At 46.7% G+C, this 27,898-nt stretch overlaps 1 protein-coding gene across 1 annotated transcript in view; it reads right to left on the bottom strand.

The window, feature by feature from the left end:
* AAK1 (AP2 associated kinase 1) overlaps positions 1–27,898 on the bottom strand; it is a 63,106-nt gene that overhangs the window by 17,337 nt on the left and 17,871 nt on the right. Inside the window, exons 2-16 of the mRNA XM_088537813.1 lie at positions 23,926–24,044; positions 23,610–23,718; positions 22,716–22,858; positions 20,027–20,148; positions 18,584–18,665; positions 16,604–16,736; positions 15,564–15,667; positions 14,751–14,830; positions 13,167–13,321; positions 12,540–12,781; positions 11,516–11,719; positions 8,273–8,502; positions 7,485–7,642; positions 6,960–7,076; positions 5,554–5,649 (exon numbers count right to left, since the gene is read on the bottom strand). Coding sequence (XP_088393939.1) covers positions 5,554–5,649; positions 6,960–7,076; positions 7,485–7,642; positions 8,273–8,502; positions 11,516–11,719; positions 12,540–12,781; positions 13,167–13,321; positions 14,751–14,830; positions 15,564–15,667; positions 16,604–16,736; positions 18,584–18,665; positions 20,027–20,148; positions 22,716–22,858; positions 23,610–23,718; positions 23,926–24,044 — 2,094 coding nt within the window. The remainder of the gene's footprint in view (positions 1–5,553; positions 5,650–6,959; positions 7,077–7,484; positions 7,643–8,272; positions 8,503–11,515; positions 11,720–12,539; positions 12,782–13,166; positions 13,322–14,750; positions 14,831–15,563; positions 15,668–16,603; positions 16,737–18,583; positions 18,666–20,026; positions 20,149–22,715; positions 22,859–23,609; positions 23,719–23,925; positions 24,045–27,898) is intronic.

The raw sequence follows: 27,898 nt of genomic DNA, 5'->3' as shown, positions 1-27,898 counted from the left end.
GAGCAGAAATACCTTTTGTAGAAGCGTTAGTTTCGTTTCCTTTAGCACAACTTACTTACTGAACACCTATGCCCTAAGGAAAATCCTTCTGAAAACACCTCAGACCTTCCTAACTCCAGGAATGCTGCGTGTGCATCCGCAGGGGCGACTAAACCCACCGCTCGGGTCTGTCCAGCACCACTCCAGCCACCAACGCAGCAACCCAAGGAGAAATCCGTCATGCACTAGATGCTTCCTGCACAGCTCAACTCTGTGCAAAGAACACCAGGCTCCCTCGTGAGCCCAAGAGCACATAGGAAGAAACACAAAGTGCTCTACCCACTCTTCCCAGAGCCCAAGCCCAGCTTCACACAACTGTTTTTAGGTGAAAACCCTACTTTCTTCCTAAGTTTCCAGAGCCATGCAGTAAGAAATTGCTGTTTTTTTTTTCTTATCAAAATAAAAACAACCCAGAAAAAAAAACAAGCAAGAGGATAACCTACATCTAACAGCACACAAAGTGACAGATATTGGTAGTTTCACAATTTGGAAAGCCAACTCCCTTCTTCCCTGAAGGAAAGGGAGAGCTTTCCCTCTGATTGGCACCAATATAAAAAGCTTGCAATGCCACCTAGCATCAAGAAAATTACTCTGGATTTACACCCAGTGAGGCTATTTCAGCCTTGTTGTTCAGATTCAGGTTTTTCTTCAACACATGCGCGTATCCGATGCCTGAGACACACGATTAGTCAGTTTGCACAGACTCTGCATCTGCAAAACCACCACAAACAGTGGGCATGCGGTGTTGGTGGGACCACTTGGGGAGACAACCCCTGAACGACGAAGAATCTGCAGAAAGCGTCTCAAAACCAGCTGCAGTTAGCAAAATCACAACGTGGGAGAGGTAAATATGTCTTTGCTTAAAGCGGGCTATTAGGAAGAAACAAGTAAAGAATTTCCAAGCAATTTGCAAGTTAAAAAATAAATAAGGAGCAAAAAATTCTATCACACTTTGGTAACACTGAACAAAAAGGGCAGCATCTCAAAGCCAAGATCTCCACCAGCCAGGCACTGCACACGGGAGGAATGTTACTCACTCGTGGAGTGTGGAGGAATAGCAAAAGAAAGGTAATTCAAGAGAGCACGCAGCAGAGTTCCTTTCTTCGAATGTGAACTGAGAAAGAAAGACAAGGTTGTAAAAATCCTGCCAGGCCAACTGGGCTCCGAGTGGGAGAGCAAGTTACCAAGGCATAGATCAGACCCCAGGAAGATTTCTTCCTATTGATTAATCAAGTATTAAAGCTTAAAGGGAGCCTAATTATTCACTCTCAGAAGGCTAGGGAGGTCACTGGAATTCAGTTTTCCCTGTGGAGTTTCTAGCACAAGATTATTATTATTTTTTTAAACCTAGCAAAAGGAGAATTAAGGAAATATTATAGCAAGTGACATTCTTAAAAAAATAGGTTTTAAACCCCACAGAGTAGGACAGGGTTTAATGGCAGCTCCTTAAGAGATCAAAGCCAAAAAGATTTAGTTTAACATAAATATTCTCAGAAATTTGTCAAGTAACGAAGCTTCCGATGAAAGGGAACCCCAGGCAGAGACTGCTGGAGATGCTATTTACCCTCAGCTAACTGGGTTCAGGGGATCGGGGCACACTGCTGCTCCAAATCCTGATGTCTAACTGTACTTTCAGTTAATAGCACTGCAATTAATTCATCACAATATTAAATGAATAATTCTCCCCCTGCATTTCCCCGGCTCGGGATGTGAACAAGTTGTTAACACACATCTGCAGGTGGATGTGCACGCCGGCAGTTACTTTCCGCTCAGTCTACACGTCATCCTGCTACCGATGCGAGGTCTTAATGAGATTCTTTCTAATAAAATAATTATGAACATCCTGAGAGCGGTGGGTAAAACTGTATTTTCAGGATACGCAGGCTGGGCAGGGAGGGGAGTTGTCTCTTAAAAGCATTTTGATCAAATACCTGTTGTTTTGGCAAACAATAAAAGGGCCCTACAGAATTAGTGATAACGGCACTGTTAGAGCAGCTGAACTTTTATGTTTTAAGAAGAATTTCAGTGACTTTAGCCTTAGCTCCTGTTTTCAGATGCTGGAAGCATGCTGGCAGTGCAACTTCAAAATACAAAGTAAGTTAGGTCCTTCCCTAGCCCTGAGAAGTATCAACTGAGACTTACCAACACGTGAACAGTCAGAATTCTATGAGCATCGAAGGAAACAAAAAGGCAAAAAAAATATCCTTAAAGTGCTACTTAGAAGTGCCTTAGAGAACTCCAACGTGACAATGACTCTTTAATAAGCAATGCTGCTTCCCTTTTCATCAAAAACGAGAATCCAGCCTGTGCCCAGATGGCATGTGGATGCTTCCATGGCCAAGTTTCCTTCCCCAGCCAAGTCTGCACGTTCATTTAGCTCAGCAGGGCAGGGAATGTCTCTTATCCCCCTTTCCATGATGGCAAAGACAAGCTACACCAAAGACAAATTCATCTCTCAACTGTAGTTAAGATGTTCAGGTCCTGCAGGGAATAAATGGTTGTGTAAATACATTTTTTAAAAAAGAGAGTCATTTGGAAAAGGAGAATACAGAGCTCTAAGAGCAGAGGGACTCAGGCTCTGGATCAAAATTGTGATTAAATACTTCTGGAAAGCAGGTTGGTGGGGCTAGGGCCAAAGCCCATTCATACCAATGGAAAAATAAGTCCAAAGTCAAAAGCACTGCACACACAGGGCACAAAGATCCTTGACGTGGGTCTACCCAGAGGGAAGCCTTAAGACAAAACACAGATCTGCCCTGAAGCTTCACATCTCACTTGAACTGAGCCTGCAGAATATCCCACGCAAAATTTAGCTTCTGTAATAGCGTGAGCTAAATTTGTACTGATGGATATTAAGCAGCCACGTGCAGCAGAAAAAAATTACCATTCTGATCAAATACTCCATTAGGATTAATCAGCAGTGAAGCCTGCAATAGGCTTATTAAGAATCTGGCTCATTTTCCTACACTGGCACAAAGAAAAAAATGTTTTCAGCATGAATACTGCTTTTCCCCTTATTTTAACAGATGTTTTGCCATATTTTCACTCTTGCCAGTTCCTTTTACCAGTTATGTTTCCATTAGCAATTGCAGCCATTGTGCATGGCTGGAACATACTAAGAACAAAGACTGTGCCAAAAAAAAAACCGTTCAATTTTCACTTGATTGCTATTCAGAGTTAATATTGCTGCCTTCTATTAGGAACCATGTCGCTTGATCTCCAAGACCACTCTGAAGGAAGAAAAAGGCCTCTATAATAGATTAAGCAAGTGAAAACATGATTTTCTGCAGGAGAGGACTTCTCCGACACCACGATCCACAGAAACAGGGCAGTCTGTTCGAAACTAGTGTCCAAAGTTTGTCTTTGCTGTACATGTACCTGACCACCCAGAGCTGAGAGGGTGATCCTGCTAAAGCTGGATGTAAGCAGTCCTAAAGAAAGCAGAATTCATTGCAGTCTGTGCTTCCGAGCACACAGTGGAAGCAGGGGAAGGCACAAGGTCTCTTTTGGCTGTTGCTGCAGAGAGCTAAGGTAGTTTGGAAGAGTAAAATGGGAGATGCCAATACCAGGAGGGCCAAGTCAAACCCAGCTCATCTCACTCTGGGGATGCAGTTAAAGAATGGACTTCAACCCTCGAGAAACATCCCTCGTGTCCGAGTCCTCTCTGCCACCTTTGGGACACGCTGGTACCAGGCTCAGGTAATGCAGGCTCCGAGGAATACAGAGCACTCTGCTCCGCACGACGCACGGATCGAAAATGTGACTCCAGGTGCAGGACTGCCACCTTTGTTGTTGACTTTATAGACACAGACAACCCCTCTCTCTTTCCAAAATCAATGATAAACCTGCAGCTTTAGCCCCTGGAAACACTCGTGAGCCTCTGGCGTGATCAGATTTAAGGAAAATAAAGTCAGATATCTGCCTCCACAGTAATCTGTAGGGAACCAACAAAAAGCAGATGCCCTTGCCCCCAACCTTGCCCACACAGCAGCAGATCCACTGAACTCAAAGGATCAGCCACATGCAGGCAATAAGACCAGCAAAGGAGGGTTTAGCCCCTGCCTGTAAAGAGAGGCCACCAGCCAGGGCCACGAGCAGCCTCGCACCCAACTGCCAGCAACTGCTACTCTGATTATCTGCACCCAAGGGCAGGCTTGGAAAGCAGTTCTCTGCAGTGATTTCTGTGCTAAGAAGAATCTCAAAGCTCCTGCAGCTAAGGCTGTGGCTGCTGCTTCGCAGAGGATAATCAAAATTCAACTGGCAGTAAGAAAAACAACTGGCTCAGTGAGTAACTGGTTGTGTTGAGCACTCTGGCAGGGAGCTGAATAGTCGTCCGGGCTGGCAGAATTCAAGCTAGAAAAGCAGATGCCTCCAACAGCACTTGGGGAGAGAAGCAGTGCAGAATGATCTACCTTTGTAAGGTCCCAATCAAATGATGGCTGGCAGGTCAGCTCCTTTCCAGGGCTCACGTACAGCAGAGGACTCTCAGTAAGTTCTGCTTCATAATAAAGTTTGCGCAGCCAGAATTTCCCAAACTGCAGCATTTATGAGTGAAAACACTCTGCAGCTGTAACACATTTCTTGTACTCTTTGAACCTCAACCAGAATAGAAGAGCACAACTTGGGGAGGAAAAAACAAAAACAAACCCAAAACATATCACATAGCACCACGCACCACTTCTTTTCCTGAAAAACTTACCTAACTTTCCAGGGATAGATGCTGACTTTATGAGCACACAGGTTTGCAGTTTGGTTCTTCTGCAAACAAACCACCAGCAACTCCACAGCTTGGGCTGTGGACAAGGGTGAGGCCCTTGTCCTCGGGGGCTAACTGACACGAAGGGACCTGTCACACCCACTGTCACCACAGGGCTTGGAGAAACACTAAGATAAAAACATGCCCTTATTCCCAATCCCCCTGATCTGCAAATAAGCTCCTAAGCACTTACATAATCTTGCGCTAAAAAGTGCTGGCTGCTGCAGTCAGAAATACGCACATGGAAGAGACATTTAAGTAGAACTGCAAAGTAAATCGAAATAGCTACCAACTGCACTAAGAAATTTTGCCAAATCAGAAAAGGTTACATGTTAACTTTTGTTTCACATGAAGCAGAGGGTTTGCAATAGTGTTCAGAAGCCAAAGAAACACTGACTCTTCTGGGAAAGCAAGAACAGCAATAATGGAAACTACCATTTCAAAACTGGAAGCCAATTGGAAAGTGGCTTAGGTGAGCCCAGAAAATTACCGAGTTATTATTTTTAGCTTTGAATACTGAACCTTTAAATACATCAGTGTTATTAGCATTAGAAACAAGCTGGTAACTCAAGGGGCTGCCATGAAAACAAGGAGCTCTTGTGCTCAGTGCTGTTTATGCCACTGTGCAGAGTCTGCCAGTGCCCAGCACTACTGACAAGGGCCCAGGATTTCAGGCGCGCCTAGAAACAAAACTGGAAGATTAAGAATACAAAGCAAATGACAACAATTCCCACCCCATAGACCTCAGTTCCAGTTACCTGGTGTGTCGGATAATGGGAGAGGAATGAAAGGATCAGGCACAGTCAGAAGAGGAGGGCTAGTGTCCAAACTCAGAATGTCTTTCGTTTTTTCAGCTGGATAACCAGGAAGAGATAGGGCAAAGTGAAACAAGAGAGAAGAGACAAAAGCAGAAAACATCAAGCAGGAAAACTCAGCACTGAGATACAGCTCAATATCAAAGACTGCAAACCACAGGCTGGGAAGAACAACACAGGCACACTCAGAAGGAGCTTGCTTTGCTAAGGAAAAAGACAGAAACCCTATTACCGTGTAGCTCTCCAATGCAGGCATTAATTGAGAGATCTCAAAACATTCCCTGGAAGGGAAGTTCTCACACTGTACAGCAGCACAAGAGGTGAAACGCACTGACAAAGGACAGACAGGAGGTCAGCCCCCATGCTCTGGAGGGGGCTGTCCAAGGTGAGATCTGTGGTTCCTACTTAAACCAAAAGAAAAGGGCTAGAAGTGCCTGTCCCAGTGCAACAGCTGAGAGAAAACAGCCCCGACCTCAGGGCAGGAGAGTCAAGGAGCAAATTCTCAAGACAACTAAAAGGGAAATAAACATGCTACAGTGTCCAGAAAGCCCAGGCTAGAGAGATGCTTCTCAGGAGCCACCTTGCAGCTCAGTCTGCTCAGCATCTCTCCCAACGGTTGACGGACACCGCAAGCAGCTCCCACGGAGCTGCACAACGTCACAAGGGAGCTCCCTGGAGAACTCTGCTTCATCCATTTCAACTCCTTAATTCTAAGGGCCAACAATACCAAGCTCACTTATAGGCTCCGCTAAATCTATTACAAATAGAAATATGTATAAATTAAATATATGGATATGCTTCTTCTTGCCCCACAAAAGTCTTCAGTCTCTTCTCAGGATGCCTCTCCACAAGGGCGGGCACGAAGAAGCATTTCCAAATGGCTGCAGCTTCCACTGGTAGGAAGGACTGCATGGATGGGGGAGGATTACTCACACTTAGGGCTGCTGCTGGCAGTTTTCCAGGTCTTCACTGAATTCAGTGAGAACCCTTGATGTGGAAGGACTACAAACAAGCAGCAACACTCAGATTTTTTTTGGCCTTAAAATAGGCCAAAGGGCTTGTGGGTCTTACGGTAGAACCTTGACATCCAGGTAGCAAAGGAGAGACCAGAGTGAGAGTCTCACACTCACACAGGCATCTGCAATAGAGCTCTCTAGACCAGCCAAGGACTCCTAGTCTCTAGCAACCAGGATGCAGAGCCAGTACAAAACTTCTTGCCTTCACCATCTGTTAGTCAAATCAAAGTTTGTAACAAATTTATCTTCCTTCAAAAAAGGCTATGACAAGAGTTGTTGTTTGCCTGCTGCCTTTGTCGAGGGCAGAGCCCTCTATGAAATACTCACACTCACCTGATCCTGCGGTGAAAGAAGGCCCACCAAAAGCATCTGCCTGAGGTGCAGCTGAAGCTGGCTGGAAACCTGGAATCAGGTTCTCTGTAGAGCTGCCCATCTTCTCTGGAGCTTTACCTGAAAGGTCAGGTGCAGAGTTAGGGGACAGGCTTCCATTCTGGACCTTGCTTTCTTACCTGTTCCCTTATTACCATACAAAACCTAAGTGCCTCCCTGCAAATCGACGTGTGTAGAAGTTGCAGATGAAGCAGAACTTTAACTGTAGCTTCTACAACAAACTCATCAGGGCCACCTCAAAAAGCAGCGAGTAGCACCACTCCCTTAGAGAACTTTTTTGTTTAATTGCAGTTGCTCAGCAATGATGGCAGGGACAGAGAAAAAGGGATATGGGGAGGATCTAGCTCTTGCAGGCACAGCAGGTCATGACAGCATGGCAGCACCCAGGCAGCATCTGATAGAAAGCATCATTATCCCACACCAGCAGCCTGAAAGCAGCCTGCTATTAAACACCCTCCATGAACCTACCATCACCCAGCTTTGCAAAGTCCTTGTTCAGCAGCTCCTCAGCTGTGAGCTTGGAGAAGTTGTCATCATCAAACGGATTCCACGTGGAGACGTCGGGCGGGTTATACACATTCTGCTGCGAGGTCCTTGGGGAACCCGAGGGTGTAGTGGAAGCAGACCTGGACATGATCATCCCAGCAAAACAACGGGCATTAATAACCAGTCTGAAATCTGTGGCCAGCACTATGATCTGGTCTGAGCTACTGCTTCATAATCACTTCCTTCTTAACATTTAGCCTGAGTTGTTGTACTTTGCACATCCATAAGGCTGACGCTAGTTTGCCTCATCTGCTTATTGCATCCGAGCACCCTGCTAGTGTCAGGAGAAGACAGACAGACAAAAGTAGTAACACCACACACCCCATTTGAAACAATTTCCTACAGGAGGCTTTCTGCCTGTAGATCCTATAACTGTGATGCAGCAAGTACTCTTGGGGAAGAAGTGGAGCGATGCAGCAACGACAAAGCAGGCACCAGGGGTATTGGCAGAACATTTGAAACAAGACAAGCATTTGTAATTCAGGTGGAAGTCCAGTTTGCTTAATACATTGGCAGAACAGAAGCACTCAGGAGAACTTCTGCCCTTGGGCAGCTCCAAACAACTTCCTGACAAGAACTAAGGTCTTGGGGAGACTTAGACCACAGTTTGCTGCCGACCTTTAACATGGAGCTAGGCTTAGGAAGCATCTGAAAAGCTTCATCTACCCCCTCCCTCCACAGCCTTTGACACCAAGCACTCAGCCACTTACTTGGATTTGTTGAGACTGGCTTCAGCAGCAGCTGCCTGCAGGAGCTGGGTGGACTTGCTGGCTGGAACCCCAAACACAGCGCTGTGCGTCACGTCGCTCAGGATCCGCCTGTGCCCCGCGCGCTGCGTCTTGGGCGACGACGGCGGCGTGAGGGAGCCCAGCTTCTGCCCCTGCACAGCCCCAGGAGGGGTGGTCTGAGGTTTTTGCTGTTGCCTTATTTGTGGCTGCATCTAGGAGAGAAAACAAAATGCTTCCTGGCATTCCTGGTTGGGGAAGAACAGTGCTTAAAGAATGCACTGTTCTGAGGGACAGTGCTGAACAGGCTGTGTTCTGGAGGACTGACTTCAAAGACACAGATCAAGGACAATCTAGAGGAAAAACTAAGAAGTCACTGATCTAAAGTATTTCAGCATTACTGTAATTACACAGAGGAAACTTTCTCCCCTTCTACGGTGGAGATCTGGAGGTAAGATCCCTGTTAGTGTATGCTTTTCAAGGGTAACTGGTCTCAGCACCTTGCTTAAGAGAAAGGATGAGAGCCAGTGCAGTGCTAAAAAAAAAAAAAAAAAAAAATGACGACAGATCAGGGCATGCAGGAATCCTGTTATATAGACACATGGATTGGGGAAAAGTCAAGAGCAGCACTTCTTCCTGTGGCTGCCCTGGATGTGAGGTTGAATCTCAAGGTGGGTACAGAGCTCCTGCAGCAGTCTTGTGCAGGAGCTTGGCCTTTACTTTCTCCGCATGTCAGAAAACAGACAGCTCTTGAGAGCTCCAACAGCTTCACGTTGTGCATGAACCCATTGCACAGCCCTACTGTGAGCAGATGGAGGAGCAGAATCCAGCTCAGAAGCCACAGGCTAGAGCTTAACCCTGCACTATGCAAACCAAGGGGTCACAGTCCTGAGCCCCGCGAGCCAGGGCCATCCCAAACGTGACTGCCACGAAGGTCACCTGAAAGTCTATTGCTCCTGCTGGTACAGGACATCTTAGTGCAGCCAGAGGCAAATGTATGGCCAGGAGGACAGAGCACCCAAGCACAGAGATCTGTTGAGCAGTAGCAGTCACAGCCCCATCTTCTGCACCCCAAGAGGGTGTGAAAACGCTGACAGAGACACTCAACCCACAACCACCTCATTTAAAAAAGCCCTTAGTAGGCTGAGGAGCAGAGATGACATTTCTACAGGGTGGTGGCAATTTTCTCATTTCCTTCTACAGCGATACATATACAGCTCAGCTAAGGAAGCAGAATAGAGCAAAACAGGTAACAGTTTCATAAGGAAAAAGGACCACGGGAGTAAGAGCCATCGTTAAAACCCAGAGGAGAAAAATAAGCATGTGCGGTTTAAGCGCATGGTAAGAGAGTCCAGCTACAGACCCCAGAGAAGCATCAAGATACTGATTTTATTCTGCCTCATCAACTCGGTTTTGCATTGAATTTATAGATATGCCCATAAATACCCCAAATATTGACTGTTGAACTACAGGGCAAGGCAAACAGGAGATCAGCTGCCTTGGCTTCCACCCTGCCTTTTGAGGCAGGCTCTCTGCAGTTGAGAAGCCAACTCGACTGCTTCCAATGCATCCACCTTGCAGCTCACTATGTAGGTCACTGCAGAACGGTACACTCGGTGCTAAGAAATGAAAGGGCCGTGCTGAAATACCCACAGAAGTGGAGGCAGAGTTTATTAACCTGAAGTCTGGCAATGCAAAAAGGTTTTCACAGGGCCTGGAGTGGTGTCTTCTGCTCAGAGAGCATGCTTGGAAGAGACCATGCCTCACTACTTGGTTTTTAAATGAGTAGGCTGCTGCTTCTCCCCTCCTGATCACTGCAGGAGTGGAAAAGTCTCTGCGTGCGTCAACTCTGATTAGCCTTTGGGAGATGGGGCTAATTTTTAGTGCAGCTGAGAAAGTTTTTGTGCATGCGAATCACAGCAAAGTTCTTTAGAGATGCACTTTAATAACATGTCTGGGGCAGTGCTCCTCTAAAGGCAGCAGGGTAATAACGTGGGCCTCATCCCAAATCCAAAAATTCCCCCAATTTCAATAAACCAACTTGCTCCAGCTCATTGGGCAAGTCCATAAAAAGACCAGGAACACCAAAGCTCCAAGCTCATCACCTGCCCCAACCACCCGCTCAGTGCTGAAGACTAATGAAAAGGCACAGGGTGAACGACAGGGCCCCGAGACACCAGCGTAAGGGAAAGGGCAAGACAAACTGTTCCAGGGCACCATGCAGGTCATCAGCTCAAGAAGTTCATTAATCCCTGACACCAATTTAAAAGAAGCATGTTTGAAAAATAATTTAGGTCTTCAGTGACTGACACCTCATGAACAGCCAAGTACAAACTGGCCCTTTGTCTTAGTCTGCGTTCGAATATGGTGTAGCTGAACTGGTCTGTTACCAGATACTGTCTGATTGCAGATGTGCAACCAGGTAGAGTGAAACGAGAAACTTCCTCCTCCTGGTGTCTGTAGACAGCACATTTGCTCTGCAACAGCCAGCTAGAGAGTTAGGGACAACACTTTGTGCTGCAGAAAACATAAAAGAGCAGGTGGGATCACATAGTAGAGGAGACAAAATCAACAACAACAAAAAAGCACCACAAAAAATAAACCCACCACACACAGTTTCTCACTTGCACTGCAGAGACACCTTGGCAATGGGGAAGCTGCCCCCAGCACTGCTCCCCTGCCGTTAACACTGCAGGCAGCTGGCTGCTTTCATGCTGCACACAGGCATATTTTCCTCTAAGCAAAAAGCATTTATTTTGGGGCACATGCTCAGAAGACTAGTAAAGTGGATGCTTTATTTATTTTTTAAAGACACAGTGCCTGCAAAAGTACTCAGGAGGAGGAAAAAGCAACCTGAACTCCAGAAACAACTGGGCAGGCTGCTTGGACCTGCCTTTGCACCAGAGTTCTGCATACCAGAGGAAAGTTTCCCAAATGAGGAAAGCTTTTCCACAATTTTCCAATTCGGGGTAGCTCGGTTGCCTTACTGCTCGTCTTGATGCTTCTGGCATGAATGATTTTTTATAAGAGTTGGTCACAAGTCCTTTAGGGGAATGTGGCAGGGGAGAAGGAGAGATGCTGCCTTTGGAAACCTACCTGTGTTCTCTCTACAGGCCCAGAGGCCCGCTGCACCCTGCCAGGTTGCAGGATGCCTGCGGGAGCAGGCAGGGGAGCACGTGCCCCCAGTTCCTCACCCTGCCGCCCTGCTCCTTCCTGCGAGGCTCTTACCACTTGCTCCTGGGTCGGCGCGGGCTGGGCTGCAGCCTGCGGGGCCTGCGGCTGCGCCGGGGGCTGCTGCTTCTGCTGCGCCGCCGCTGCCGTCTTCTGCTGCATTGCTGCCTGCTGGGCCATCATCTGCTGCTGCTGCTGCTGCTGGTAGTAGTTCTGCATCAGCTGCTGCTGCGCGGGCACTCCCTGCTGCATCACTGGGAACTGGGACAAGAGCAGATGCTGAGCCCCGGGCTGCAGAGTTGGGAGCGGGGGCACTGCAGCTCCCGGCCGGCCACGGCACTGGGTGCAGCCAGCGCCAGCAGCACCAGCGGCCCGAGGAGCTGGAGCCCCTCTGCAGAGGAGCAGCGAATCGGGCCTGCTGGGCTAGCCTTAAACCCTCCCTCTCTGCCCTAGCACCTGCCCATACCCACAGAATCCCGCGGCTCAAAATTCCTTTCTCCACTGTTGTAAACAAAAGTCTTCCTTCCCCCAGGATAGGAGGATTCACTAGTCCTCTGCCTCCACTGGGAAATTATGCATTAAAAGTGATGTGGGCTGCTAGAAACACCTCAGTTAAGCAGGCAAGTCTGTCGTTGAGACGTCTTGTCTAACACGTGGTGTTTTCACAGGCCTCCCTGGCACAGTCTATCACCATCAGACCTGAGTCTTGCCGTTAAGGAAAGGCAGCCGTGCTTCTTGCCTCACCAGGAGAGCAGAAGAGAACTTCTACCCCTCTGCTCATCACCTGGGCATTTATCTCAAGACCTCTAGATACTTTGAACTTTAAAATCCTAACCTGCACTGCTGCTTTTATGCCAGTACCTCACACAAGTATCTCAAGGCCTTTCACTACAACAGTTAAAGATACCAAAGTCATGTAGCAAAGAACTTAAGACCTGCAGATGCTACATCATTAGGATAACTCCTAAAAACTACATGTACTCCAACACAGAGGACTTGTCACAAATGCAAAGATGAGGCCTGGAAGGCCTCTGGGACACGGCGTGGGAGGAACATGCAACAACCACGGCCCCACACTCACCTGCTGAGCTTGCATCATCTGCTGCTGCTGGTAATACGCAGCCTGCTGCTGCTGCTGCTGCAGCAGCTGCTGTTTCAAGAAGAGCTGCTGCTGCTGCGGCGCGCCCTGCGGCTGGGTTGAAGGGACCGGCGCGGGCTGCTGCGGAGCCGGCGCTGCCTTGGCCTGCTCCGCTTTGGGCGCTGCTTTGGGCTGGGGGCCGCTCGCCGGGAGCGCGGGCTGGCTGCCGCCGAGCGCGCCGGCACCTGCAACGGGCAGAGAGGGCATGGGGGAGCCGAGGGGGGCACGGGGGAGCCGAGGGGGGCACCAGAGGGGCACGGGGGAGCCGAGGGGGGCACCAGAGGGGCACGGGGGAGCCGAGGGGGGCACCAGAGAGGGCACGGGGGAGCCGAGGGGGGCACCAGAGAGGGCACGGGGGAGCCGAGGGGGGCACCAGAGAGGGCACGGGGGAGCCGAGGGGGGCACCAGAGAGGGCACGGGGGAGCCGAGGGGGGCACCAGAGAGGGCACGGGGGAGCCGAGGGGGGCACCAGAGAGGGCACGGGGGAGCCGAGGGGGGACACGGGGGGTGCAGGGGAGCCCAGGGGGCCCTGCGCCCGCTGCACAGCGGAGCCACGCGCCATCCCCTCACCTTGCGGCTGAAGGGCCGCCGCCGCCGTGGGCCTCTTCCTAGGCGTCAGGGCCGGCTGAATGGGGAGAATTCCGGGGTTGGCTTGGGTCTGTCCTGCTTTGGGTCTCTGGCGGGGTGCTATGGAAGTTTCCGTCGTGGGAATGGGATCTGTCAGCCTGCAAAAGGAGTTGAGGAAGGAGAAACATCAAACGGAGCACAGAGCAGAGCACCTGCTGTAGGCTGCTCGCACCAGTTACCACCTCAATGGCACTTAAGTCGCATGGCAACAGAAGTGTATTAGGTGCCCAGGTATTCAAGCTGATCCTTCCCACAAAGCTGCAAGCAACGTAAAACTTAATAGATGCATTCAAAACAATCCCATCAACTGGATTTGATCCAATTTTGACTTTCTGTCATTTCAACTTCTTTGCCGGTTGAGGCATCGTCTCCTGTCAGACAGCTGGAACTTGTCAAAATCACTCAACTCATTCAAGCATTTGCTGCAACATACTGCTCAAATCCACTTACAGAGATACAGATGAGCAGATGAAAGGCGTAATAAGTTAGCTTAAGAGCAGCTGGCACCTTTCAGCAGAACTGTTTAATCTGGCATCTTTAGAAGTACTTCAACTTTTGTGTGCCTGACCCCAGAATCAGGCTGTTTGTACTTCCCTGATCCCTTCTTACCATTTTTTGTCCCACAGTAATGCAAAGTGACAGAGCCAAGAAACCGGGCACCATCCTGCCCTTTTGTCAATGTATTTGCTTACTAGGTATCAAGTTGTTCTACTACCGTGAGGGCAACTGTGTTCAATTATAAAAACAAACAAAGCAGGTTTCCGGGACTTACAGAGATGCCCTATTTCAGGGTCTGAAGACAATTGCTATTTTTGGATCATTCACTGCTGTACTACTCGCTCTGCAGTAAAGTGAGATGCAAGTTCTTTGCCCAAAAAGAATTTACAGGTCCTAGTTATAAGAAGCAGAGCTAGCAGCAGACAGAGCAAGGAGAACCGCAGCAGTCAGCGGCTTCTCCAGGGATTAGGCTCTTGAGAGGGAACCTGCTTGGGCTTCCCTCCCTTCCCCAAAAGGGGTTGTATTCGTGTCCTGCAGTAGGCCCAGCAATTAGAGTAATTACAAGGCAGGTTAACGGATGGCGAGGGCCAAACTCCAACAGCAGCAGTCCCTGGTGTGGTCCCTGAGCACACTCCTGCTCCCTGGGCCAGGTCCAAGCCCACGGCAGCCTGTCCTGCCGTTGCTCCGGGCACTGCCCGAGGAGGGATGACACAGGAGATCCAGCTACGCACTTGATCTTCAACTGCTGCTGTCAGAGCCTGCAGTACCCACAGCCTTCCTGTTGACTCATGCTCAGCATCACCCAAATCCCCCTCCGTGCACACACACCAACTTCCTCTATTACCTTCATTTTTCAAGTTTCAAATCAATGGACATTTACACGTTTGAAGCAAAAGCCTCAGGACTGCATTGCTTGTCTCCATGTCCAAGTGTACCCTCACAAGGGAGCAGATAAACTCAGGGATTGTTCATATTAAGAGGGAGACAGGCAGCACAGCAAAGGAGACCTGGGCACAATGAGGTGGTTACCTGGCCTTTGGCTGGCTCTTCTTTGCTGCAGCTTCACTTGCTTTGACTGGGTCGGGGAGCTTAGCAGGGATTGGAGAGTTCTGCAAAAAGCACATCACTGAATTTAATATTTTGAGGACAGAAAACAGAGCCCAAAGTTATTTGGGGAAGTGTCCATGTAAAAATGGAAGATTCTGGGATCCCCAAAGTAGTTATTCATCATCATCATCCCAAATTCAACACAAAGCTCTCAATTTTAAGGTCCTGAAGAAACAATAAGAAGTTCCTTTTCGGCCATTATGTAGAGGCAAGAGGAATAAAGTTTCATGTCACAAAGATATCCACAAAAAAATTGACAAATCTACTTTTCAACCAAAATCTATAAAGACACACTAAGCAGGGACAGATAGTTGTGTAAGGTCTGATGCAGTTCAAGTGGGGGGAAGCTATCCCAGCCAGACAGCAGGCACAAAACCTCTGTGCATGTTACACAGGCTGTGATGGATTTGTCTAGATTAATTTCTTGTTAATTAATTTCTTGTTAATTAATTTTTTGTGAGTTTCACAAGCATGGCCTAATTTTCCACATTCACAAGCACCTCTTGGAAGGCCTCATGCTGGTAACTGGGTGGAATAACTCATGGGCATACAAAAGTAAGCAACACATGAAACAAGAGCCTGATTTCCTTCCCTTTCTCCCTTGCCTCCACAGAAAAGCATTTGTAACTGCAAAAGAAAAATTTTTCAGTCCTGAATTACAGGACTGAGGAACTATACCCTTAATATTGAGGCCTCTTCACCCTAAGCCTTGCATCAATCCACTTTGCCACTTACCTGGACATTTTGGACGGGACACTCCTTCTTTGCCAACTTGAATGCGAAGTAGGAGACCTGGTAAATGTCAGGTCTCTTGTCAGGGTCTGGCTCAAGCATATACCCTTTAAAAAAATTAATATCAAAGTATCAGAACAGGCAGGTCCATGTACATGGCATAGCCAGAGCGTAGCAGGGTGCCCTGCATCTTTCTGAGCACCCAGTCTGTGGTGAGCAGGGCTGATCTGAGGCAGGAGGGTCATGCAGCACCGACTGGGAGCTCCTCTCCAACACATCAGTGCACAGCTTGGAGTCCCCAGAGCTTCAAGGGGAAAATGCAGCCTGGTTGGGGCCTGGCTTTGGGTTCCAACTCAGCATTTTCAAGCAAACCCTGAAGAAGAGTGCTCAACCCAACCCCTGGTGTGGCAGTGGGGCTGGAAGACAAGCCAGCCACACACATCCCTGCCTTTGCATAGGCAAGGAAAGCACCAGGCTTCTTTGCAAACACATTCAAGTCTGTGTTACTCAGGATTACGGCTAGAAAAATCAAACACAGGCTGAAAGCAAGAAAGCTGTCCCAGCTTCACTAAGAGTGATGCACTGTGCCCTTAATTACACATTCACTCTAGTCAGTGGGTTATTTATAAATCATTCCTGTTCTGTTGCACAATTCACAGAAGATAAATTCTTATCGATAGTCTAAGCCACTGTGGTTCTTTTCAGTTCCTTATCCAAATAGGTTACTGGAGAAATACGTTTCTGTATAAATAGGCTTATTGTGCAAGCTTCTGTAGGAGTTTTAAACCAAATGGTTGTCTATTTCTCTGCCTTTACACAGAGCTCATTACAGCCTAGCCAAATAGCAATCTCTTTGTCATAACTGCCTTTTCAAGAGTGATCACCCAAGCTATTGGGAGATCATTTAATGCAACTCTGTGTGCAAGCAAGTCTCTAAAAAGAGGAGAAATGTCAACTCTTTTGTGGTAAGAGCAGGGAATGTGAAAAGGAAAAATATATTTAAGTTCTGCAAAAGCAAGTTATGTCATGCAAGAGACACTCACGGATGAGGCAGTGCATGTCTTGCGAATGCCGAGAATTATCCGGAATGGTGAAATTGCCATCGCAGATTGCTACCTGACTCTCCCCAAATGGCAACGTGAAGTAACACAGCTTGTACAGCAAACAGCCAAGGGCCTGAAGAGAAAACACAGCAGATTATTTAATAAACAGGAGCAAAGCAGGGAATCGTACAACTCCAGTATCATTGCAGATAACTGGGAGAGCGGTTTGGCTCGTTCTCCCACCAGGATCCTGCATGTTCCCAAGCCAACAATTTAATCACTGTGGAATCATCTGAAAAATGAGCAGGATGACAGTGAAGATAAATACACCAAGAGCTCTCCCTTACTAAGCTGAAATGCTGTAATCTACTACTGAGAAACAATACACACACTCCCTACATTTCCACATACTGCTATAGTGTAACCCCTCAAGTAACTTAAAAAGCAAAGACTGAGATGTAATAAGGATAAGGAAAAAAGCAGATACAAGATAAGACGCCCAAACCCACAAAAATTTCACACTGGTACATGCTATTACAAGTAACTGCAATAGGACGTATTCTACACATACAGGCAGGAAGAAAAAACAAACAACAGCAAGGTCAAGTGGGACACATCTTTAATACCCTTATACTGTCAGGAGAAAAAAAAAAAAAAGACTTAAACTGTTGTCCGAGCCTAAAACTGTGCCACGTTGAAGAACTTTTTGACTCTTATAACTGTTTATTAGACAGAGATGTTCAGTTTAAACCTGGGAGAATTGAATAAAGATATGAGTGAGAGGATCTTAAAACAGACTCCTCTGCAGGCTGCTAGATTATATCACCACTCCATTTATTTCTGTGCCGCTTTTGAACAAGAAGAACCAACTATTCCAAAAGAAAAGACAAGTTTCGCACAAAGGGATAATTATGAAACACCCTCAGCATCGCCGAAGGGAGAGGGGAAACATTTCCTCATCCTAGGAAGCTCACAATCAGTTTGTATATTGTGCTATAGGATTTCACAATTTGGTTGCAATTCTTGCTTAAAATAGCTTCTCTGCAGTTAAGGAGAAGGGAGGTTACAGCACTCACACTCACTCAGCAGCTCCCAGCGGGTCACTAGGACGTAGCTCTTTCCATGCTAGGAAGCAGGGGGCAGTTTGAGCCTTCGGGGCTCTGCCTTTCTGCACTATCAAGGGAAGGAGGACAAATCCTGGGATCTGAGGCCCTGACCATCTATTCACACTGCTGTCACTGTCCCTCCTCAGGTCTCTGTCACCAGGGCGAGCAAGCTGACATGAGTGCAGGGCTCTGCAAGGCTCCTGCTGAACTCACCCAGGCCAGAGCTCCGCAGGAGCGGCCGCGTTCCCGACTCAGCTCAGGGAGGACAGAGGTCTCTTCCCAGCAGACACATTCCAGGAGTTTTCCCTCTTGCACACACACACAGCACTAGGGAGGATGCATTAAAACCCTCCTTATATAGCTACGTCCCATTACTGCCCAGCTCAGGGGTTCAGACACGATACAGACCCACTCTGAAGCAGAATCCAAACGTATCCCATCTGCCAAGTTGCTGTTGTACTACCAACACCACAGTTATTTCCCATCTCCTTCCCAGCTAAACCTACCAACCACAATTAGGTTAAACAGTAACAGATTACTCTACAGTTGCATTTTACACAATATCCCCAATGTTCTCTCTCAGCTCTTAAGATATGAAATCAAGTTTGAATGGTTTAATTTGGGAATTTTATACACCCCTAAATTAAAACCTTGTGGGAGGCAGCATACCAGGAAGCAATCACATTTCATCCACAAGCTCCCCTATTTAGTAGCAATTCAGCAGAAACGTCAAGCAGAGGAACTCTCTCTTTCCAGAAAGAGCCCAACCTTTTCCAGAAGGCAGGTTAGCCCCAGACAGACATTACCCTGTAATTATGGTAATGAAAGCAAGATGCAGTCTGGGTCCACTACGTGGAGTGAGTTTTGTACGTACCCATATGTCTGCTTTTGTAGTAATAAGTTTGCCACTATACAGGTTGACCATTTCTGGTGCTCTGTAGGATAATGTAGTGTACCTGCAGCCAAAAAAAGAAATCCATCAGTGAGTTGGAAAGGGACAGCAGATGCACTTTCACTGTATCATACTTAAAAACAAAACAAAATGTACACATCCCTCTTCATTTCAGGACAAATGCTAAAGGTAATAAACCACTGACAAGTTAAAAAAAATCATTTAAAGAATCTGCTTCATAAAATCTAACAAGAAAATCCTAACCACCAAAAGCTGACCTGGGAAACCAAGGCAATAGCCAAGATCCCTTTGTAAGGCCACCACTTTACTCACGAATCAGTATCATCATTTTAAGAATCAAACAGAAATGTTCAAGGATTCAGAACATCAAGGTTGGCAGTCCAATGTCCTCCACAACGTCCTCGCTGCTGGGACTTTGGCCAACAGACAAGACTGGAGCCGCATACGTGGCTCCTAATAATCAGGCTCCTATGCTGGGATCCTTGCTCACAGTCATTGCAAACAAGGGAAAAGGTTATTCTGCAATCCGAACTGCAGCTAGAAACTGCCTTGTTTTAATAAATCACTAGAAGTAGAAAAAGTAGAGACACAGGTTAAGAGACTCTTACAAAAAGGTTTTCCATCAGCAGTTCTATAATTTCTGCTGTGACACCTTCCTTATCATTAACCTTCATCACAAAAGAGCACTGCTAAAAGGCAAAGGTTTTGCAGGGCTGCTAGCATGTACCCAAATAGGGCATTTCAAGCAGACCAGACAGGGAGACTGGGAGAGCTCTAAAAGCTTAGGTCAAACAAATCTAGGAAATCTATGCAGTTACTATTAAACCTGAACAAAAACAAGGAGCTGGAGCCCACGGCATCGCTCCTCACGGCTCTATGGGACTGCCAGGCACATTTTCTTTATTCAAGGGCCATCTTGCTGTCACTAGTGGAGCTGATTGCACATGAGGCAAGAAAAGGAGATGGATTAGACATCCCAACGTCCTTCCAGGTTCTATAACAGTTGAGGCTCCCTTCCGAGTTGCTCAAAGCACTTCCTTAGTCACTGCAAGGATTTATGATGAGTGGCTTACAGCAGATGTTTTGTTATTTGCTGTGTCTGCAGTTCAAAGAAGCCAGGATAGATTGAGGACAGAGACAGACTGACCCCATATATAACAGAGAACATCACTGTCTCACTGAGGTGGGCAGCTTCTCTGAATTAGTACAGCCAGCCTACCAGGTCCAGAGCAATTACCCCGAGCTCAATGCATTATTTCACCTTTCCCTAGGCCTTTATTTACCTCCACCAGATAGAAACGTATCTGGTCCAACAGACACGGTAAAAACTTAGCAGCAGAAGGGAGGAGGAAGCTCCCTCCAAACAGGAGCTACATCCAACTTGAAAATAAAGAGCGCACTCACTTTTTGATCTCCTCTTCTACCGCGTTCACCCCTTCTGTTTGAGGGTTCTGGAATTTATTTGTAGCACTTCCAAAGTCACATAGGACGTAGTGGCCACGATCATGCAGCAGGATATTTTCAACCTATGAGGATCACAGAAAACAAAATCTGTTAGACAAAAAAAAAATAATAAAAAATACACACACGTAGATACATCTATATGTGTTTTCTTTAGAATACCGTGGGTATTTTTGCCTGAAGACATATTTCAGATGTGTCCGATATAAGTGTAACATGGCTGCAAAGAGAAAATATGCATCAAAACTGTCATATCTCTTAAAATAGAGATCATGTCATGGAAACGTGGCTGTAACACAATCTTCCCTTCTGCCATCTATTCTTTCTACTTCTCCTCCTTCTCCCTTTGCAGGCAGATCACCTTGCCACTGCTAAGGCTACGATGCGCTGCCGAGCAAGGACCCTCTCCATTAGCTCCAGAGCCTAAATCTGGGGTAACTGCTTCGAGCTGCCTGTAAGGGGCTCACAGCTATAGGAAGGGGTATACCCCCTCACTCTAGTGGGGCAGAGAGAAGTAAAATGGGTGACAACACACACTCCTGTGCTTCAGAAATTACAGCACACCCCCCCTTCCTTGCCTGCACTTCATGTGCAGCTTAGAAATTACTCAGAGCAAACCTAAGCTCACACTCCCATCCCAGTGATTTGTTATCAAAATGTGTCATGTAGCCCACATGACTATGGGCAGAGGTTCTTCCAGCCTGCTGAGATGACCCCTTTCTTTCAAATGTTATTTGGAGCTTGAATCACACAAGTGGATGCTGCAACTAAACACCCAGGGTAACTGAAAATCAGCAGTTACAGCCTTTCCCCAAAGCAAGCACACTTAACCACGCATTAATACAAATCCAGCTTGCATCCATGAAAGAAAACTGTCCACAGGTTACCAAATACTGACTCAATGCAAGGCTAGAAAAAAATGGGATCAATTTTTGGCTTTGGCAACGCAGCCCTGTATTGCAGGTCTTCATCTGCACAGCAGCATTAAAAACAGGCTCTCTCGAGAGAACCTGCACAGTTATCCAGAGTGTCAAATGTGCAGATACAACCATGAGATAAAACATGAGCATCTATAGCTCAAAAAAATCACCACCTAAATAACAGCTAACAAAATCTTTTGGAAGTAGACCCCCCTCATCAAGGGCCATTCTACAAAAAGGAAGGAAAATGAGAGAGTCACCATTTTATGCATCAGAAAACACAGCCAAAGAAAAGCAGCTGAGGGGGGAAACGCTGGCTCGAAAGCCAGGGTTAAACACCACCCCCTCCCCACTGCCATCCATCTGCTTTGAATAAAGCACTGCACACAGATGTTCCTCCTAGCAGATCAGCACTGACAGCACTATTCCCTATTCCCTACAAATGTTTCTGTAAATGTTTCCAGAAGATTCCTTCCACTTTATCCAGTGGAGAATCTGACCTGACTTTTCACTGAAACATCCCGCAAGTTTTATTAAAAAACAGTCCTGGGCTATGCGGCAAGCAGGCTTGTTCAATGATTTCCAGAAAAAAAATAAAAATAAAACAAAGTAGAGGACTGCTGGGCCAAAAGCACCTGTGTGTTCAAAACCAGCTGGAGGTGCCTTTTTCAGGCAAATGTCCAGAGGGCAGCGGCCTGGCTGAGCCAGAAGGTGAGTGCTCCTGCACATGCCCAGCACGGAAATGTGATTCAGATTCTGGACAAGTATGTATTAAGGAAAGCTATGAGCTCCCTGAAGTTTTGCTATTTAAACCATTTAGTTAGCTTCTGCCTTCTGTCTCTAAGACAATCCTTGTTTGTGCACCCCGTTTTAGAGGGTTGAGATGGGATTGAGACGTGTTTCACCCGCTCAAACCAACCGAGCAGCGGGTCACGAGCCCTTGGCACACCCTAATGCACAACAAACCACGAGGACTTTTTTCCCTGCCTTACCTGGCTGCTCTTGGCACATGCCCAATTTTACTCCTATGAAGCAATGGCCAGTGGCACAGAACAAACATCTGCTTAGGGCTCCAAAAACAGAGCCTGACCCACAAAGCAAATCTGAATTTCCACCATATATGGGAGCCTCCCTCTCAGCTGAATGCATTATTGAGGCATTTTATGAGCTGGGCAAGAGGAAAAAAAGGATGTCTTTTATTTGATTATAGGTGTGAGACTTTTTCAAAGCTCTCTCTGCTGGCCCAGCTCTCTTCTCCACAAAGTGCCATTTCCCAATGCACTTTCATGGCTAGAGTTAGAAGCCAGTTGTGAAACTGCCTAACAATTCCTGCCCCAAGGCCAACATCTCTGGATGTGAATCCACACAAAAGACTTGCGGCCTGTTCCCTGTGAGCTACCTTATAGCATCGATATTGCCTCAGGTGGTAAGTATTCACTGTGAATAACTTATCAGATGCATTCTGGCACATTGTCTGTGCAAAACAGTTATTCACAAACATTTGTGTTTCTTAAGAAGAGCTATACATAGTTAAACATATGGTAAAGCAGCAGTGAGAGGCTTGTTTCTTTATCTTCCAATAAGGAGGGGGATTTACGTCCACTTTTCCTCATTATTAACACCAGAAAGCCAGTATGAGCATTCGAAGCCTGGTCGTGAACGCGCCCGTGGAGCGCGCGCTCCCTCCGGCGTTAGCGCCGGCCGCAGCTCACCTTCAAATCCCTGTGGATTATGGGCGTCTTGCACTGGTGCAGTCGCGCCACGGCCTCGCAGGTGTCGCAGAAGATCTGCAGGACCTCGCTCTCGGTGAAGCCCGTCTGCAGGCGCTGGTTCATGAGGTTCACCACTTGGCCTCCTGAGGAGCAGCAGACACCGGAGTCGCGCAGGGCCAATTCTGCGCCCCGAGCGCACCCGACACCTGGTCCTACTTTGCTCTCCATGAAATTGTGGCTGCACAAGCCGAGCACAAGTTCATGAGCTCAAAACTGTCACCAAGCCCCTGCCCGAGGCTTTTAGCAGCCTCTCGTCTTGCCTAAATTCGAGGGGCTGATCTTCCAGCAGGCTTCACACCCAACCTTCTCTTTGAGCAATGCTCACAGAGCAGAAATTTAGCTTCCAAGGCCCTCATTCACCTGACTCTATTAACACCCGAGTTAATTTTTCACTAAGCCACATTTTCTTTCTTGCTTCAATTAAAACCTATTGGCAGGCTAAGGAAATGAAAGACCAAATCTGACCACAGGCCACAAAATAGCCTGCTACATGTAAGCAGAGGGGAGGACATTCAAAAAAAAAAAAATCCTCAAAATCAAAAGATACACAGAAAACACTCATTTTTGAACTTTTGGCAAAGCAAAACAGCATCAGTTAAAAATCAGAAGTGATAAAAAAACTTCACAACTTTTGCAACATGAAATTAAAGAACAGCTGTGCATAATAGTAAAGTTACAAACATTTTGTTCTCTTAAAACAAGTACAATCCTGCATATTAAAACCTATCAGCGTAGGCCAGGCCTATGAATACTTTTCCTAAGGAAAAAGTTGTGCAAGTTTCCTGTAAGAGCTTGGAAGGGACAAATCTACCAACACCCTGAGCCCACACTCACCTCTGCAGAAGTCCATTAATATCAGCACTTCCCACACGTCGCCGCTGCTCACTGAGTTTATACTGGAATCAATGTATCCAACAATATTCTTGTGGCCAGACAGATCTCGCTGCAAGACAAGTATGTTCTGTCAGTGTAAGAGCTGCGACTCCCAGCCTTCCAGGCAGACCTGTAACTCCAGAAGCCAGGTCTTTCCAAAAACGCTAATGACAACCCTGTTAAACAGGAGAACCCCCAGGGTTACAGCACTAGCAGAGGGCAAAAAGGCTCTCGGGTCTTTCCCAGGCCTCGTGCCCAGCGCAGAGCAGGGACTTACCATGATTTGGATTTCTCTTTTGCAGACTTGTAAGTCGTACTCGTTATTGACGTACATGCGTTTCAGGGCACATTTCACCCCGTTGTTAGTCCTTACAAGAAACACGATTGCAAAACCACCTGTGGAAGACACAAAACACTTAATTCAGTAACAAGGAAGCGCCTCGGTCCCTGCCATCCCCTGCCTTGGTAGGGCAGCGAGGAAGAGGAGATGTAGCCGCTGCGATGGTGGGAGCCCCCTTTGATCTCGTGCCTCGTTACATCTCTGCCTTGACAGTTACTTCAGGTAACTTAAAACCACCCCAAACCACCACTACTCAAAAAGGGCAAAGTTCAAACAACAGAAGCCAAGTTAACAGGTACCATCTCAGCAATAATGAGCAATTACAGTTGTTTGTCCTGCCATGTAGCCCTTCACTGCTCTATTAGTTTTCATTTTGCAGAGAAAAACAGAAGTTTAATCACAGCGTTGCCTTGGATAGGGATCAGAGCTACAAAACATCTATAAAATTACTAAAGGCTTAAACTTAAAAGGCTTCCCAACCTTTGAAGCATCTCTAAGCTTCATCACCAAGCAGATTGGTACAAGAAGCAGTAGAACCCCATGGAGATGGTGGTAGGTTTGGAGTTTTTCCCCCCCCCCCCCCCCCCTCTCTCTAAATAAGAAAGCAGGACAGACACACACACACAAAAAAAGGCAAAAAAAAAAAAAAAAAAAAAAAAAAAAAAAGCAAACCCCTCACTATTCTTTGTGTGGTTGCCCCTATCAGTCAGGCTAAGGCTCCCTAGACCTACTTGGCTGTTTCAGATGAAAGCCTTTCCTATCTGTTAGCAGGAAATAAAAGGATTTCTCATTTCGTTGGTAGCCCTGGACAGAAGCCGGCTGCAGAGTGGGGATGGAGGCTCCTGGGCTTCAAAGTTTGCCACTCGGCTCTCAGAGATCAGAGGGGATCACAACAAGAGTCACAAGTATCCAGGGAGCTAAAGACTAAAAAGGGAAGCACGGTAACATTTTCAATGCAGTTCATTCGCTCTCTGTTACTTGAATTTACCACAAATACTCTTTTTTTTCCTCCAAGCTTCAGGATACCTGAAGCCCAATAGTAAGTTATTTTTGTGCTGCTCTAGCATTCAAGACTCTCGGGATACAAAGGGTTGCAGTTACTACACACCATAGAAACCAGCTCCCAGCCCAAAGAGCTCTGAGGAGAGAGGTGGGAGCCCTTGGGTGATTCTCCCCACATCCTCTTTTCTATTACCAGAGCAAGGGCACTTCCATGAATAGGTTTGATATGTTTGCATATAGTTATTGCTAATGCTTATCTGACATCCGACTGGTTTCTTCCCATTGTGTGAGCAAAAAAGCCTCATATCGGGTAAAGTTTAACACTAAAATGGACTGTGTTTGACAATGCCCATCTTGCAATAGCTGCTGCTTCCAAGCTGCTCACAAATCCAACAACGCAGCCATACGGACCACTGAAGCTACTACTGAAGGGGATATTGCTGTAACCAAACCCCAACACTCCTTGTTTCCGTTATCCAACGGCTTTTAAGACACCCATAAAAGCCATATTCCAAAATTCCCCAGAAGAATTAGACATGCAAATAGCTTTGTGTGAGCACTGGAGCTGACGAATCTCCTAGCATATAAATTTCTTCAGTTTGCACATCATAATTTGTGATAACAACTAGACTTACAGGATTTTCCAGGGAAGTCGCACTGACTTTTAGGGATAGAACTAATGGGTAGCAACACAGAGATACTGCAAGAAAGATGCAGTAGACAAGGAAGAATGGGGAAAATAGTGTAAAGATTTCTATTACTGTTGTTAAAACGATAACCAGGCTGCAAAACGGATACTCAAGTGCAGAAAAACAGGATATGGCTCTGGGATACAACAAGTCCTACAGATGCTGCTAAGTTCTGCCAGCGAGCACTGCAAAACTCCTGCTATGGAGCGCTTCATTTCTTCCGAATGCTCAAAGTGAGACACAAAAATAAACCTCCCCCCATTCCCTTAAGCTGTTTCAAGTTGAGTATCTCAAATTTCAAGCCACTTTAAAGAACTCCCAAAGCCACAGTCATGGCCTCCCTGTTCTCCCCTGGCCACACTGGGTTTGGAGAACATCCGTAGCCATCACTCGGGTCTATCTTTAGGCCAGCGGACGTCTGCACTGCAGAGAGCACCAGGGCTCTCTAATCATCTCCCCCACGTGCCCTTGCAGCCTCTAATGGAGCCACGGGGTCATAAAGAACTCGTTCCTGGCACCATTCCCCCATCCTGACATGCTCAAAACATTGCTTTTTTAAGTCACTGGGGAGATCAGGTTTTTCCACTTATATCTTTCCATGGACCACAGAGGTACTCTAGAGGGAACATTAAATATATATATATATATATATATAAAACTTTATATATATGTATATACACACACACACACACTCTGGAGTGTCAGTCATTTTCAAAATTTTTGGAATCACAAGACTTGAGTTTTTTTCTCTTTTTTTCCTTTCTTTTTCAAAGAGCGAGTTGGGGGGAATCCACCCGCCGCCTCCCCTCCCGTTCCGCAGCTCGGTTCTCTCCCCGCAGGCCCAAAGGCCACCAGGATACTCTGTCTCTGTTTACAGTCCTACACTGAGCAGAAAGAAACATGAGCTGAGCACCAAAGGGAGACCAATTAAACTTTAAAAATGCAGATCCACGAAATTCAAGGTCCATTTCCTCCTTTTAAACATTTGCTTGAGCTAAAGTGGGGCTGTTACCTCTTCAGACCAACTCTGATGTCTTGCAGGCAGAGTTCTCTTTAAGGTTCCCTTATTCTCGCCCACTTACTTGTCCCGGTGCTGATTAAGAGTCACTCACAGAGCAGCCTTGCCAGAAAATGCACATCCTGCTACTGTTCTTACAAGCAGACGGGGCCACTGGACAAAAAACTGTGGCCTGTGCAACACAAACCTAACTAAACCATCTCAAAAGCTCTAAGGAAACAAAAACTTCAGATTGGAAGTCACGTAAGAAGTTGCAGACTGCACCAGGGAGCACAAACATCAACCGATTAGGATTTAACTATGTCCTAGAGCATCTTCCAAAGCGAGCAATGGGAGCTAAGCAAGTCAGGTAGAACTGCATCCAAGGAAGATGATGGAAACGTTTGTTGAGAAGCTGTAATAAGCACTGACAGAACTGTGGCTCACGCGACTTGTGGGAAAATTGCATCCTTGCATCCTTTTCTCCATGTTCTTGAACTCCTGCAAACCTGAGATGACACCACCACAGAGGGAGGCTGTTCAAAATAAGTTGTTTTGATGGAAAACACACCAATTTGGCTGCTTTATTACTAAACTCCCACTGATAGCAGACGAAAGCATGACAATTTTTCTCCTAGTAAAAGCAGCACACTTCTCTCTAGAGAAAAGAAGTATTGATTCAATTGTGCCACGTAGCAACCTTGTGTCAGAACCTAGAGCAAGTGACTCTGCCGCAGAAGCAAGATTTGAGGATCCACAACCATTCAAGAGAGAGTGCATAAGTTTTACTTCCTAAACCCAATCTGATCTGTTAAGACAGACCATAACATTCCTTCCAAATAACTGTCCATTGAGCACAGCTTTTGATTGTACCCAAGACATCATCTAGGAAATCGTAACAAAATTAAGAATTTAACTGCTCTTGGGTATTTATTCCACTTTTAAATTAGAAATTGCGTAAAAATGTCACACTAATCTGAGTTTAGCTGGATTTATTATTTTATTATGCCTTTTGCTGCTACTTGGCTTCAGCACACCCAGCTCTGCATGCAGAGACTGTGCAAGGCACACAGTTAAACAGCACGAGAATGGTCAAAGGGGAAAGGGGGATGCAGAAAGGATACAAAACCCAGCAATTTCTCACTGCATTATACGAGTGGTTTCAAGAAATTCAGGATCAAAGCCCATTTGCAAGATGCAGGAGTCAGCTTTCAAAAATGCT

This window comes from Tinamus guttatus, unplaced genomic scaffold (assembly GCF_059628265.1).
Source record: "Tinamus guttatus ecotype Peru unplaced genomic scaffold, ASM5962826v1 Tinamus_guttatus_pri_ptg000866l, whole genome shotgun sequence".
Classification (NCBI taxonomy): domain Eukaryota; kingdom Metazoa; phylum Chordata; class Aves; order Tinamiformes; family Tinamidae; genus Tinamus; species Tinamus guttatus.
The sequence above is the reverse complement of the archived record's forward strand: the minus strand, read 5'-3'. Positions and strand labels throughout refer to the sequence as shown.